The sequence below is a fragment of the Wickerhamomyces ciferrii genome, contig 00148, assembly GCF_000313485.1.
Source record: "Wickerhamomyces ciferrii WGS project CAIF00000000 data, strain NRRL Y-1031 F-60-10, contig 00148, whole genome shotgun sequence".
NCBI classification, from domain to species: Eukaryota; Fungi; Ascomycota; class Saccharomycetes; order Phaffomycetales; family Wickerhamomycetaceae; genus Hansenula; species Hansenula ciferrii.
Window position 1 is genome coordinate 61,132 of NW_011887592.1, and position 16,181 is coordinate 77,312.

General features: G+C 26.8%; 6 protein-coding genes across 6 annotated transcripts; 5 read left to right on the plus strand and 1 right to left on the minus strand.

Moving 5' to 3' along the window:
- Window positions 1–115: 115 nt before the first annotated feature.
- Window positions 116–2,278, plus strand: BN7_4196 (putative transcriptional regulatory protein; the record flags this gene model as incomplete). The annotated part of the gene is made up of 1 exon (XM_011275214.1): window positions 116–2,278. One exon carries the CDS (start codon window positions 116–118, stop codon window positions 2,276–2,278), a length of 2,163 nt encoding a protein of 720 aa, XP_011273516.1.
- Window positions 2,279–2,737: 459 nt separating this feature from the next.
- Window positions 2,738–3,619, plus strand: BN7_4197 (RTA1 domain-containing protein; the record flags this gene model as incomplete). Its single annotated transcript, XM_011275215.1, has 1 exon — window positions 2,738–3,619. One exon carries the CDS (start codon window positions 2,738–2,740, stop codon window positions 3,617–3,619), a length of 882 nt encoding a protein of 293 aa, XP_011273517.1.
- Window positions 3,620–4,008: 389 nt separating this feature from the next.
- BN7_4198 (SDR family oxidoreductase) lies at window positions 4,009–4,770 on the plus strand (the record flags this gene model as incomplete). The annotated part of the gene is made up of 1 exon (XM_011275216.1): window positions 4,009–4,770. One exon carries the CDS (start codon window positions 4,009–4,011, stop codon window positions 4,768–4,770), a length of 762 nt encoding a protein of 253 aa, XP_011273518.1.
- A 477-nt stretch (window positions 4,771–5,247) lies between these two features.
- On the minus strand, window positions 5,248–8,336 carry BN7_4199 (uncharacterized protein; the record flags this gene model as incomplete). Its single annotated transcript, XM_011275217.1, has 3 exons — window positions 5,248–5,787; window positions 5,852–8,220; window positions 8,309–8,336. 3 exons carry the CDS (start codon window positions 8,334–8,336, stop codon window positions 5,248–5,250), a joined length of 2,937 nt encoding a protein of 978 aa, XP_011273519.1.
- Window positions 8,337–9,934: 1,598 nt separating this feature from the next.
- SNF1 (AMP-activated serine/threonine-protein kinase catalytic subunit SNF1) lies at window positions 9,935–11,692 on the plus strand (the record flags this gene model as incomplete). Its single annotated transcript, XM_011275218.1, has 1 exon — window positions 9,935–11,692. One exon carries the CDS (start codon window positions 9,935–9,937, stop codon window positions 11,690–11,692), a length of 1,758 nt encoding a protein of 585 aa, XP_011273520.1.
- A 549-nt stretch (window positions 11,693–12,241) lies between these two features.
- On the plus strand, window positions 12,242–13,516 carry HST3 (NAD-dependent histone deacetylase HST3; the record flags this gene model as incomplete). The annotated part of the gene is made up of 1 exon (XM_011275219.1): window positions 12,242–13,516. The coding sequence occupies one exon, from the start codon at window positions 12,242–12,244 to the stop codon at window positions 13,514–13,516; it is 1,275 nt and encodes a 424-aa protein (XP_011273521.1).
- Between the last annotated feature and the right edge of the window lie 2,665 nt (window positions 13,517–16,181).

A 16,181-nucleotide genomic window follows, 5' to 3' on the forward strand; every position in this document is an offset into this window, starting at 1 on the left:
GTATATAGTTTTGATTTTGTAGCTTTCGCGTATACATTTTTTCAGCTTTATAATTTCCTGATGAAAATAGATGTAGTAAAACACTCGATTGAACAAACCTCTGTATTGAATTGACATGCCACCACATAAAAAGAATGGTGTTTCATCATCCACTGGAAAGAGTACAAAGGTGAAGAGGGTGAATAATGCTTGTCAAACTTGTCGGAAAAAAAAGATCAAGTGTAATGGTGAAAATCCATGTATCAGTTGCATCAATTATAATGTGGAGTGTTACTACACCACCAAAGCAAATAATAAACCACCAGGATCCAATATAGACTTTTCAAAAGCTAGAGCATTGAAAAAGAAAGCTTTGGAATTGGCTCAGAAGCTAACAAACTATGAGGAATCGGAACGTCAACCAGAATCGTTTGAAACAATCTCTAAACAGATTGATTCACTAAATAATATTTTAGGTCATAGAGCAAAACCAAATACGCCTGAAGAAGAAGTGATCAAATACTCGAGGGAGACTAAATATCATTCACAATGTCGTAAGGGGAAGTTTTGGGAATTTATGAATGGTGAAAGAGTTGTAGATCCAATTTTTGGACTACATAATACCATTTCAATATTTAGTATTGGTGGAAGAAATTGGATCTTATCTAGACTTCAAAATTTTGAAAAAGAATACGATATAAAAGACAAATTTTACCAAGACAAGTTTATCCAAATTTTCAATAATTCAGCTCTAGCTGCAAATAAGGTTATGGGAAATGATGTTGCTTTATGGAGTGAAACATTATCATCTAACGAATGGTTCCAAATTATTCATACAGAATTGGATTTTAATGCAATTAAACAGATAGTTATCAGTATGAATGATAATGAACTAGCCATTCGTCATTTTACCACAAAGGAAAAGCTCTTGCAGATCGTTGAGAGATTATCTAGTGACATTGAACTAATTGATCTTGAATATTTTCCATTAATTTGCTTACTTTTAAAATTCAAGAAACAACACATTAATAATCCTAAAGATACTTTACCCAAAATTAAGGTATCCAGGTTAATAAAGTTTGGTATTCGATTGTTTCAAAGACTAATGTTTTCATTTGAAGGAGGTTACAATTCATTAAAAGGTCTAGTTCAACTCATGGAATATTTAGAATCCCCTTATATTGCTTCTTTCCCCAGTACAATTTTAAAATGTGCTTTAGATTTTGCTAAAAAAGATGGTTTACATTCCATGGAATATTATGTTGGACATACAGAAGCAGACTCTAATGAGAGACGTAAAGTGTTTTGGAAATTATTTGTGATGGATAAGTGGAATTATTTAGCAGATGGTAGAGATATTAGAATTGTTCATTCACAAGTTTCAACATTTTTACCCTCAAAAATCCACAATGTCATGGTCAAATTTGACTCAAACATTTTCAATTATGAAACCTTAACAAATTACCTTTCGTATTATGAAATTGAGATTTCCAAAATTGTTTCCAAAATGTATTTGAAAGTTTTCAATACAGGTGATTATGAATATTCCAAACCTTATGTTTTGGAAATATTAGCAGAGCTAGAAAAGCTTCAACTGGCTATAATTCCACAGTTTCGGCCTGGAAGTTCGATCGAACTTTTGGACGATTATAAGATTAATGAAAGTGAAAGACAAAAACTGCACATGAAGGCTTTACATTTACATTTATTCTATTATTTGACACTTAATTTCCTGCTGAGAAATACATTAGATGCATTGGATAATGTTTATCAAAATAGGGTATTGAATAATGATTTGAAAATATTCGAGATATTTTTTGCTTTTGGTACGTTGAGTGAAAGCTATAAATTATCATATGTCAAATTTACAATGAGTTCAGCATGCTATTTGATATATTCTTATATTAAAAACCCATATGATGCCAATTTTGCAAACAAGTTGTTAGAATTCATCTTAAAATATTCTTCCATCATATATTCTTATAGTATCAAGAACGGTGATTATGATCATTGGGAGATGGTTAATTCAATGTTAAATTCCATGATTTTGCCATGTGTCGATATATTTGAATTGATCAAAAGTCAAAGAGTTAAAGATTCAGATACAAATTTTGACTTGATTAACGAGATACAAAATTTCAGGCACCAAGTAAAACAATTTGAAGAGTTGATGAACAAGGAATCCGATCAACACCAGGCTTTGATGGAGCAAATCCTCAGTGTGAACATGTCAGATGTTGATAGCTTTTTCCGATCAGATAACTTGAATAATGAGTCATTCTATGACTTTCTCATATAGATGTTTCTACAATACACCATGTCTTCTTTGAAATTTTATGCGAGTTAAGCGTAGTACCAAGGTCGAGTAGCCATTAAAAATAGCACATTTTACTACCCTCAATAGTCATATGTTATTAACCGTATCTGTTTCTCTGGTGAACATTAATACTGTTGAAGAGTTAGTGAAAGGAATGGAATAATGGGCAAAAAAATCATTTTGTTCGTGTTCCGTGGAAAAATCTTGTTCTGTTCCGAAATTACTATACAAAAGTTGTTCCGTTGAGAAAATGCAATACATATAATTGAAAACATTGAAGATTGAATTATCAATTAAGCCATGAATGAGATGGACGTGGTTTCTATATTTATCACAAGAGTATATTCAGTATCAAAGTATTTAAAATGGTGAATTCCCTTTGGACTGTTGAATAATCTGTTGAATCTCAAGGTCTCAAATTACAGATCATTATAGTGCAATATGGCAAAAGCAAATTTCGAAGAGACACAATTCTCAGGGAACCCAGCAGGAGCAAAAGCAATAGCTATTATTTTTGTCATTGGAATTTTATGTCATGGTATCATTTTTGTCTGGAGGAAATCATGGTATTTCCTATGGTTTATCATTGGTTTGATCTTAGAAATTGTTGGTTATATACAGATATCAAATGGTACAATTCAATCTGTTTGCATTATTATTGCGCCATTATTTTTAGCAGCTACTTTTTATATGTCAATGAATAAAGTTTTAAAAGCTTATGGTACTCAAGATCTCAATCCTATTAAAGCTTTTTCAGTAATATTTGTTATTGGGGATTTTGTTTCTTTGGGTTTACAAATTGCCGGGATTGTTATTCAATTTGTTGTTAATTTACAAACTGGTAGAATCATGGTTATTATTAGTTTTGTTATCCAGATTTTATTGTTTATTTCATTTTTCACTACAACCATTATTGTTCACAAAAGAATGAATTATGAAAAGATTGAGAATTATCCTGATACAAATCGTTATTGGAGAGGTTATTTTTACACAATGTACGTTGTTTCAATAATGTTTATGATTAGAAATTTATTCAGATTAGTTGAATATGCTGAAGGTTTTGGATATATATTTTTTCATGTTATTTTTACACTTGTGTTTGATGGTATCCCAATGTTAGTTGTTACAATGGCCCTATTAATCTGTCATCCGTCATTTTATTCAATCAAACGTTCGATCTTCCACAAACAGAGAGACAAGCAGAGCGAACTACTTTCCAAGCAATTGAAGCAAGACAGAGAGACAAAAATCAAAGCTCGCTATACCTCAGGTACTGATCGTGTCACTAGAAATGTCTTCAATTCAGATCATGAAAGTGTTTAGATTGGTATGAATTAAACGTCACTGGTAATTCAATATACCATAATTATACCACCACCAATGGTTTTTCTGATTATCAAACCCTTGATTATATTCACATTTGAAATCATTACAAATCGATTGTATATTGTAAATCTAATATATAATATTAACATCAAAGTGTTTTGCTTATAAACTATGTCCGAATTTGTCTTTGACATCTCCATTAAAACCGAAATATCCAGGACAATTGGTAAGCAATATTGGTAAGCACAATTATATGCTTAGAAATCTAATCACATTGAGATCAAAATGTATATAAATGGTTCATTTTGTTCACTTTGATTGTTTTAGTTTCATGGTTAGAGCTCACTATCAAACAATCAATCAAATATAATATATAAATCGATATAATGTCCGGAAAAGTCTACTTCATCTCAGGTGCCAATCGTGGTATTGGTTATGATTTCGCCAAACAATTATCATCAATTTCTTCAAATACTGTTATTGCAACAGCTCGTGATCCTGCTTCAGCCACTGATTTACAAGAATTAGCTAAATCAAATCCTAAGGTTCATATTGTTAAGCTTGATGTTGCTGATGAGCATTCATTTGAACAATTAGATGATCAATTGAAAAACATTGCTGCAAATGGTATTGATGTCTTAATTTCAAATGCTGGTATTGCACAATCTTTCCAACCTTTATTAGAAACTCCAAAGGAAAGACTTGTTAATCATTTTAATGTTAATGCTGTTGGTCCAATTCTTTTGGTTAAAGCTCTTTACAAATATTTACAAAAATCTCAAACTAAACATATTGCTTTCATTTCAAGTTTAGCAGGTTCAATTAATGATTTTGTTCCATTTAGTACATCTGCTTATGGTCAATCAAAAGCTGCTTTAAATTATGCTATTAAGGAATTCAGTTTTGAATTAGAATCTGAAGGTTTCACTGTGGTTGCTTTACATCCAGGTGTTGTTTCAACTGATATGAATATAAATGCATTTCAATATTTTAAAGAAAATAAACCTGAAGTATTAGAATTAATGAAAGATTATGAAAGTTTAACACCTGAAGAAAGTGCTAAAAGATTATTGAAAACAATTACTACTTTATCAAAAGAATCAAATGGTAAATTTTTTGATGAAAATGGTAAAGAAGTTTCTTATTAGATTATATTACCATATGGTACAATTTCATATCATGCTGGTCTAATTTATGAAATTGAAACCTTTTTTTAATCATTACCTAGGAAATTAATAAAATTTATGATATATGATATTTATAAATATTATACTTTAATAACGTCTGACGTAGTTGATAGTATTTAACCAGTAATTCTATTATTATATTGACGTTAATTGATCTTCATAATTAGCACCATCTTCAAATAGAGTATATATAGATCAGCAGCTGCGATATCAGTTTATCAAGTGAAATTAAATCAGCAGCTAGCTTTAATACATCTTATAATCATATACATCAAAGAATAAAACATTAATATTAAAATTATATATATTTAAAAAGTAAAAATAGTTATGTAAAAAATTTGTATAAAAAAAAGTTAGTAATATAGTACAACATCAATTAGTGTATCTTTAAAAAATTGTTTCTTGATTTGTTCTTGTTTCATGTCCTTGTAGAAAGTTTTAATCACCAATCCATTCTAAAACTTTAACAATTTCACCATGAATTTCTTTTGTTAAAATTCTAATATTTGAATTTTTTTCTAAATTATTTAAAATTAATTCCCAAATTTTAAATTTTTCCTTGTTATGATAATTAATTAATAATTCATCTCTTAATTGAATATTACTTAAAAATCTTTTAGTTAATCCAGTTGAATCTAATTGAGAATTTTTAGATTGTTTTTGTAATTTAATTAAAATTATATCAGAAATTTCTTTAATTTTTAAATTTCTTTTTTGAATTGATTTAATTTTGTTATATCCAATTAATATTAAAATTGAAATTGTTAAAAAACTAATTAAAATTTTTTTATTTTTTTCAAAATTATCATAAATCTCTTTTTGAAATTTACATTTAATACTTAATTTTAATTTGGAATTTGATCTAAAAATAATTGATCTTTCGGTTGTTTGTTGAATATCGTCCGTCTCATCTTCAACTTCATTGGTGGATAAGTTATCTTGGGTTGAATTTGAGTCAACAATGTCGGTATATCGTAACTATAATTAATAAATGTTAGTAAATTTTGTTCTTATCGAAAAATTTTAATAAAACATGCCTTACCGTTATTTCAGGTTCATTTTGTAAATCTTTTAAAACATTAACCCATAATTCATTAAATTCTTCATCAGTTATTGAATTTGATTTTGAATTAAAGAAAAATTCATATAATTCATCATTTGTAATACCAACAATTTCATCATTAGTACAATCACCACATTGAACATTTGCATTTTTAATTCTTAATAATTCTAAACTTTTAGAAACAACTTCTTTAATAATTAATTCCTTTTTGGTATCTTTAATACAATAATCACTAAATGGTAATAAACCATGAATTTTATACCATGGTTGATAAACAATATAATCAGGTTTACATTTAATTTGTAAATATGGTAAAGCAATTGAATTTTCTGGTGCTTCCAAACATGTTGGTTTTAAATTTTGATCTAAAAATTCATCAATTTTAATTAAAATTTCATTATCAGTATTTGGGAAAGTTTTATCATTAATTTCTAAACCACAATAACCAATTAAAATTCTTTGTTCACGATACCAAAGTGATGAAATAATTAAAATTGTAAAAAAAAGGAAAATTGAAACTTGTTTGAAAAAATTTAAAATTGATGTAAAATTAATTGATAATAATGGTGTTGATGATGATGGTTTTGTTGTTGTTGTTGATTGATTTAATTTTTCTTCATTTTTTGGATCTTCATTGAAAATTTCATCAATTTGTTTTATAGCATTATTTGCTTCATTTTGAACATCTTGATTTGCAGTGTCAATTTCTTCTTGTAAATGACGTAAAACAGAATCATCATTTATACTTTGATCTTGATCTTGATCTTCATCATCTTGTTTTGATTCATTTGATTCTTCTTCATCTTCATCTTCATTAATCAATTCATCATCTTGATCTTTTGATTCATCTTTTGATTCATCTTTTGATTCATTTTCTTCTTGATCTTCAGGTTCACCTTGAATTGTAATACCTAAATTTTTAGCAAATTCTTTACTAACTTTAAATTTTGAAAAATCTGGTAAAATTGAATTTCTCTTTTTACCTATTGATTTTGATGGAGTTGAATTATTTGAACTAAAATTTGTAAATCTACTTGCATTACCATCATTTGGAGTTTCAAATTGATCATTTTCAATAATTGAAGGTTTATTAATTGATGATGGGATTTCAACTTGTTGTTGTTGTTGTGGTTGTGATTGTTCTTGTTGTTCAGTAACATTATCAAAATTAAATTTTTCTTCATTTTCTTCATTTTGATGATCAAATTCAAATAAGTTATCACCAGATAATTCATTTTTAATAAAATTTGAAGGTGGAGAACTTTCAAATTTTGAAATTTCTAAAGATTTTTTAGCTGGAGATTTAATTGAATCGACTTTATTTGATTTATTTGGTAAAGGATCTGGAGAAAATGCAGTTTTTCTTGGTATTTTAGTATTTGATTGTTTAATTGGAGATTTTGTTGAAGTTGACGTAGTTTCAGATGATCTTTTTCTTGGAATTAATTTTTTTGGTTGATTATTTGGTGAAGAATTTTGTGAAGATTGGAAAATATTATCATTTGAAAAAGAAGTTTTAGAACCAAATTTAAAAGGAGAAGATTTAACTTCTTTAGCTTGATTTTCAAATTCTAATTTTGTAACTTGTTCAATTTCATCATCATCATCATCTTCTTCTTCTGAAGTTTCTTTTAATTCAGGTTCTGGTTCTGGTTTTGGTTCTGGAGTTTTAGCTTTCTTTTTAGATTTAGAAGGAGATCTTTCTCTTGAAGTTTCATTAATTTTTCTTCTTGGAGATCTTGTTCTTGGTTTAAATTCATCAATTTGTTGAGGTTCTTCAGAATTAGATTTATTAATTTTTCTTCTTGGAGATCTTGTTCTTGGTAATTCTTTAATTTCTTCCACATCAGAATTATCATCATTATCAGAATTCAATTTTCTTCTTGGAGATCTTGTTCTTTGTCTTGGTGGTGAGATTTTTAGTGAAGGGATATTACCTAAATCAGTTGTTGTAACTTTTGTTGCCTTTGATGATTTTGATGATTTTCTTGGTGATGTTGTTTGTTCATTTTCTTCAAATTCTTGTAATTTTGATGATTTACTTGTTTTTCTTGGAGATTTTCTAATAACTTCTTTAACATCACTATCTTCATCATCAGCATCATCACTAATTTCAGTTTTGGAAGATTTTGATTTTAATTTTGTTGTTTTTGTTTTTGTTTTTGTTGATTGGTTTTTATTATTATCAACAAATTCAATACCATCGTCATTAGCAACAACAGAAGTTAATAATTTCAATTTATTTGAAGCTATTGGTTTAATTTCTTCATTCCATTTATTAACAAGATCTTTTTTCTTAAAAGAATTTGGGAATTCAATATTATTAAAATGTAAAATTCTTCTTAAATCTGCAACTTTTAAACTATTTGGATCGAAATCTGTGGTAATGTTAGTGAACAAAATCTTTAGTAAAGTACTTATAATATTATATCATACCCGGTTCATAGTATCTTGCCTCATCCATTGTGATTAATAATCCAATGTGAAACTAGTTGATATAGATACTGATTTAATTGTTGGTACAATTGTTTACTTTATGATATTTTTTTTAAAGCGTGTTTGTTTTGATTTTTTTTGTTGAGTAAACAAAAATCAAAGAAATGAACTACGAGGGTAAAAAAGTATGATCATGTGATTGAAATGGTCGGAGTTGAATATAATAATTTTAATTACATAATCAATTACATAATCAGAATATTTATAAGCAATTTTGAATAATTTAATTTCTACTTTTTACTTTTACTTCTTCCAATATCAGTTCAATATTAATGCCAAATATCATTATTTGTATTACCAAAGCATATTCAAAAACTTTTAATTACAATATTATTGTGTTTGATGGATATTATAATCCCAATGGATGAAATAATTTACTACAACTTGTATATATAAGATCCATGACTAGTTTAGATTTAATACTAGTCTGATTTATATATACAATTTATTGATTATTACAATTGTTATTGATGGTTTAAAACACTATATATCCAATAAAATAATTGTTTCTATTTTAAATCTATTCATTGTAGTTATTTGTAGCTATATATAAGGGTTAAGTTAATAGGTTAATTGAAATTAACCGCTGTGTTTTGTTAAATTGAATTACACAAATATCAGATCAAATCATTATCATTTCAAATAATAAGTACATAATCCAAAATTAAATGTACTGTTCAATTAGTATCAAAGTACTCTTGGATATCACAACATCTGGAAATATATTGAATATTATACGCTGGAATTTTTTATTGGAGTTATGAAATTTTTTTGGTAACCAGTTGGTTCATTTCAACATTATATTATAATAATTTTACTGGTCTATAATTACATTGATGACGTTTAATTGTCTAATGTATAATATATACTTTATAAAATTGATATACAAATTAAATAGTTGTTATTGGAACTATTGTTATATGATAACATCATTATACCATTCCAATTCATACAATTATTCATTATTTATAAATTTTATTCATTGTAGAAAGTAGTAATTGAACTATTAAACTATAATATATATAATGTCTTTTAAAATATGTATATTGAACAGTTGTTAATGATTCTGAAATGAACTTTTTCAATCCATAAACAAGAAATATTACACTGTATCAAACAGTTAATAACTTATTAATTATAGATGATTAGATATACGTTCTAATCATCATAACTAAAGTTAACAATTGAATGCCATAAAAGTTAACGAAATACTTTCACAATTGCTTCTATACCAAATACTTTCTAGGATTGGACGATATAATAATAACGATATTAAATTAAAATAACAAGAATGAATTAAAACATTGAGTTTGAACAAATTGAATAAACAAGATATGAAAAATCCGGGTAAATTAATACTATTAATATGATGATTACCTAATCACTTACTCAAAGCTCACGAAATGAGTGGTTCATGGCCAATTTGACAACTGACATCAAAATTCAACTCCATAAAATCAAAAAATAACAAACGATAAACAACATCAACAAAACAAAGAACTGATTGATATCATCATTATATTATCATTGTTATCATTGCCATAGTATTAATATCATATCATAACCATGTCCGATAAGGAACAATCTGAATCCCATGCCTCAGGAGGCAAAATTGGGAAATATCAAATCATTAGAACTCTTGGTGAAGGTTCATTTGGTAAAGTTAAATTAGCATATCACTTAACAACAGGTCAAAAAGTTGCCCTAAAGATAATCAATAGAAAGACTTTAGCAAAATCTGATATGCAAGGTAGAATTGAAAGAGAAATCTCTTACCTAAGATTATTAAGACATCCTCATATTATAAAATTATATGATGTTATAAAATCTCAAGATGAAATTATTATGGTTATTGAATATGCTGGTAAAGAATTATTTGATTATATTGTTCAAAAGGGTAAAATGAAAGAATTAGAAGCTAGAAGATTTTTCCAACAAATTATAAGTGCTGTAGAATATTGTCATCGTCATAAAATTGTTCATAGAGATTTAAAACCTGAAAATTTATTATTAGATGATTCTCTAAATGTTAAAATTGCTGATTTTGGTTTATCAAATTTTATGAGTGATGGTAATTTCCTTAAAACAAGTTGTGGTTCACCAAATTATGCTGCTCCAGAAGTTATTAGTGGGAAATTATATGCTGGTCCTGAAGTTGATGTTTGGTCATGTGGTGTTATCCTTTATGTTATGCTTTGTGGTCGTTTACCATTTGATGATGAATTTATCCCGGCTCTATTTAAAAAAATTAGTAATGGTGTTTATACATTACCAAATTACCTAAGTGAAGGTGCTAAAAACATATTAACTAAGATGCTTGTTGTTAATCCATTAAATAGAATTACAATTCATGAAATTATGCAAGATGAATGGTTCACTACAGAAATTTCTGATTATTTATTACCAAATGATGTCCCTAAATCCCTTAATGATTCTAAAAAAATTGATGAAAATTTAATTAATATATTAGTCAAGACAATGGGTTATGATAAAAATGAAATTTTAGAAACTTTAAATAAAAATTTACAAAATGAAATTATGGATGGTTATATGTTAATTAAAGAAAATAAAATGATTATTGATGATTTGAAAAAAAAACCGAATGATGCTGATCAATTAGATACTTTTTTAAGCTCTTCACCTCCTCCATCTTATGATCATTTAGATCAACAACATCAACATCATCAACATCAACATAAAGAACACCAAGAACATCAACAACATAAAGATAAAGAAGAAATTACATATCAACAACCATTATCTTCAAATCATTCAGGTGCTAAAGGTTTACATAATACAATTGCTATATTACCTTCATCATTACCTCAATTACATCGTGCAAATATGGCTCAATATGGTAATTCAAATTCTATTACCAAAATAAATCCAATAAGTACCAAAAAATCTAAAACAAGATGGCATTTTGGTATTAGATCAAGATCTTATCCTCTTGATGTTATGGGAGAAATTTATAGAGCTTTGAAAAATTTAGGAGCAGAATGGACAAAACCAAATGAAGATGAATTATGGACAATAAAAGTTCGTTGGAAATATTCACCAAATACCGAGAATACAAATCCAACAACAAGGAAAATTCCTGATATGATGAAGATGATTATTCAATTATTTCAATTAGAACCAAATAATTATTTGGTTGATTTTAAATTTGATGGTTGGGAATTTAATAGTGATGATGTTGGAATTAGTGGTGTTGATAAAGGTTTGAAAAATGATGATGAAATTAGTAGTTTTAGTGCTTATCCTTTTTTACATTTGGCTACTAGATTGATTATGGAATTGGCTGTTAATAGTCAGGGAGGTTAGTTTAATTTAGCGATAGCTAAATTGAACTTGAAGAAAGATCATTTAAACATAAATGGTTTAATTGATCATAATTATTTACTTCAAACACTTTAAATGGTTTAGATTTCTATGTACATTATTTATAAAAAAAAATATTAATGAATTTATTAAATTATGAAATGAAATTGAATCCTGATCACCTTATGTAATGTACCCAATGTACCTTTTAGGTTATTGTACCTTTCTCTTTAAATTACAAGTATATAAACGCGTTCAATTTATGTATATAATTTTTTTTTTTCATATAGACTTTCCCTTTTAGGAAATGTAATTATCTATATAAAATTTGGTTTCCATGACGATTTTTTAAAAGTAAACAAAAAAAACGCGATCAGTATAATTGATTGAAGGAATATATAAAGTATTTCACCATTGGACGTTTGGAACTTGGTTAATATTTTAGTGGAAAGTGGTTATAGAGGTTAAAGATTATAGATAGTATTAAAGTTCTTCAAGTTCAGCGTTTGGTATTTGGTACGGTTAATTAAGATATAAAGATATATACACAAAATGACATCAATAAGGAATAATGAATCATCAACAAAGATTTTAAATCTACATCATGATAATTTAGATGATATTTATACCCAGATTATAAATTGTAAAAAAATTATAATGCTAACAGGTGCTGGAATTTCTTGTAATGCAGGTATACCAGATTTTAGATCAATAAATGGGTTATATAATTTGATACCCAATAGTTCAAGTTCAATAAAAGGTAAAGATTTATTTGATATTTCATTATTTAATTCAATAAATACAATAACAGATTTTGCAAAATTCATGTCAAATTTATATTTAGAGACTCAAAAAGCTAAGCCAACTAAAACTCATAAATTTATTGAAAAAATAAATAATCAAAAAAAATTAATTAGATGTTATACACAAAATATTGATGGTTTAGAATCTCAATTAGGTTTATCCTTGGATTTCAATGAACATAATGATTCTACTCATCTGAAAACTTGGAAAAAATTAAATGTTATTCAATTACATGGTGATTTAAATTCACTTATTTGTACTGCATGTTTTGAAAAATTAAATTGGTCAATGGAATATATTCAACAAATGCAAATGGGTGAATTACCTGAATGTCCACAATGTATTCATAAAACTAATCTAAGAATTTCACAGGGGAAAAGAAATACTGGGATCCAGGGAAGATTAAGACCAAATATTGTTTTATATGGAGAAAATCATCCATTTTCAGATATTATAACAACAGGGTTAAATTCTGATTTGAAAACAAAACCTGATTTATTTATAATAATGGGGACATCATTAAAAGTTCATGGTGTTAAAAATTTAGTTAAATCAATGTCATCAATAATTCATCAACGTGGTGGTAAAATTTTATTAATTAATAAAGATTTTATATCTGGTTGGAATAATATAATTGATTATCAAATCCTAAATGATTGTGATGAATTTATTGAAAATTTTGAAAATTTTGAAAAAATATATAAAACAAGTCAATTTAAAACTCCTCCATCAACTCCAAAGAGGAAAACCCGTATTATTGATTTATTAAATACTCCATCTCCACAAAAAAAGAGAAAATTAACAATTTATAATGATAATGATGATGATACTAAATTGAAACAAAGAAATATATTAATATCACCCGAAGAATCTCCAAATAAAAAATCTCCAAGAATTCCATTGAAAAACTTTGATTATAATATTGATAATAAAAATAAGATTAAAAATTTACCTCCATTACATGATTTTAGTGATTTAAGAAGATCTCCAAGGATTAAAAGAATTCAAAATTTACTGAATTAAAATGAATTAAAATGAATCAAAAGGGAAATTAATGACTTTATATAATGAAAATGAAAATAAAATGAAAATCTGATTTTAGACGTACGTTACTTTTAGTTTATATCATATAATTAATTTATCATGGTTTCTTCGAATTAGATTAAGAAAAGTATATATACCAGCTGTAGATTCATACTGATTGATATATACCAAATAAGTTATACGTGTTAATTATTAGAGATTATAATATTTTAATTCATTTTGTTCATATGAAACAAGCTGTTTTAATTATATTAAATTTGATTTAAAAATCTGGGGAAAGTGGTCAGGGGCACATATGACTTTACTAATTACTAGCTAAATCATTATGTCTTTTTATATATACTACAATGTTATACGTTAAAGCACTCGTATAGTAATATCAAACTACCTTAGGAACCTTGGTGGTGCTTAAGTAATTAATAAAGAAGATGTGTTGATGTTGATGTTGATTTCAAAATTAGTAGCACTGGATTATGTAGTATCGTGTAATCAGATCTATAAGAAACCAAACAAATTATGAAGATCTAGTCATCTTTGTGTCAATTTGTTTTTGTGCTAATTTATCTTTGAATTTAATTTTGAATTAAATTACATACAGATCAGATGCTAGATTCTAGCTTTTTGTTGCAAGTTACTTTTGTGTCATGGTGGGTTTGTGGTAGTTCACAAAAAATATAAATTTCTTTGAATTTTCCTTTTTTTTTTGTTTACTTCTTTTTTTGTTCTATCTTTTTGAATTCCCACTGCATCTACAACTGTTATGGGTTATCTTAGGTTATGGTTTCATCTATTCAATTATGTGGCTTTATGTTTTATTTTGTTGTTTCAAGCATTGTTTTGTTGTTTTGTTGTTATTGTTCATTTCAAACGGAAGTACTCCATATTGGTTTTGTATCCAGATTCAACTTATTTTTCCATAGATCATTCAAACTAGTATTTTATGTCATTGTCACTGTGCTTTTCATTTACATGTCATTTCCAATCTGATGTTGTGAATAAACAGAATAATTTTGGGAGTTTTGGTTTATGTTGATTAAAATTTCAAAATAAAGGTAAGTTTTTTCACTTGTTTGAATCTAATGGATGAAGTTTTGAAGAATTGTGATAATTTTCGGCACAGATTTGATAAATATCTTTCAATATTGAATTCCAATTTCATATTTCATACTGATACTACTAACATTTATTTAGGAATATTCTTTGAAACTTTATGGAGGTCTGGGGGTAATTATTCATCAACTATAGTTTTGTTTATTGTGTTTATTGAGCTTTTATACTTTACCGTCTTAACTGGATTGTGTTTTTCATTGTTGATTTTATTTTTTGCTGTTGAACAACCTTCAGGAATGACTTGTCAAGAATTTTGTGGTAAAAATTGATTACATTTGTTGAAATACAACTAAGAGCTTTAAAGAATCAATTGATGTGACTGATTATTAATACTTCTTGGAATTCAAGGATGAAAAAAGTATGTTATACCCTTTAATACAATGGAGTGCTGCTATATTTCAAAGAAATATTGATTACAATTTAACGGCACATTATTTTGAGGTCAGTACCCTTTGATTTTAGTTTCGATTTCAATAATTGACTACTGATGCTACTAACAATCATTTTAGGAATTTAAAAAGGATTTCATTGGATAATTACTTTTAACTTGAAGGATATGACTAAATCAAATATCAAAATCAAGCTAGTATGTTGCATCTTTCATGATTAAATAAATAGAATTAAGATAAATGATTCGGCACGATCATTTTTCTTCAATTATGTTTTAATCTCACCTATTATACTGATACTACTAACCTACTAACATATATTTAGGATCTCCCATATTTGACTTGAAGTACAATAATGAGCTTCAAGCATTAATCAGATATGCCAAAGTCAAACAAACAAATCATGAAGACTATAATTTAGAAGCTGAAAGTTAATTATCTTTCTGCTAACACATTTCATACAGAAAGCTCAAATTAAAGAAACACAACCACCACATTGAAGAAATTTTAAATCAACTAAAAAATGGTTTAACTTACAATTGAGGGTCATTAAAGATTCAATCTCTCGAAACATTCATGTTTTGAATAATGACCTTGAGTCTTCATAGAGATGAACCAAAATTTCTTCAAAAAAAAAGTCAAACATTGGCTATTGTTATTGTTAAGATTTGAGAAAATCAACTAGACAAGTACCCAAGCCATATAAGTTTTGACCAAAGCAACATCACAAAAAAATCAAAGCATAATAAATAATTTCAACGGTTATTTTATATCTAAAGTGAGCCAAAAAGCTACAATATGAAATGAAATTCAAAGATAAAATAAAATTTCCAATGTCCTTTTTAATTAAAGGTACGTAATAATTTAATATTTATGATTTCTATCATGAAAGATAAAAATGCTAGATTATCCAAAATTTGAAGGATATTATATTTAGAAATGGGTGAGGAACAAATGGTTGAAAAATATTTACCAACCTCACCCTTTGATAAATTTTTAGAATGAATCTAGGATAAGACTTTTGGGCTTAGAAACCATAACTCAAGATCATACTCAAAGTTCTTGAAATGGAAACTTAATCAAAATGAGGTCATTAAAAACCCATATTGAACCATGAAAAAATAAGTTATAAAATAACTAAATTT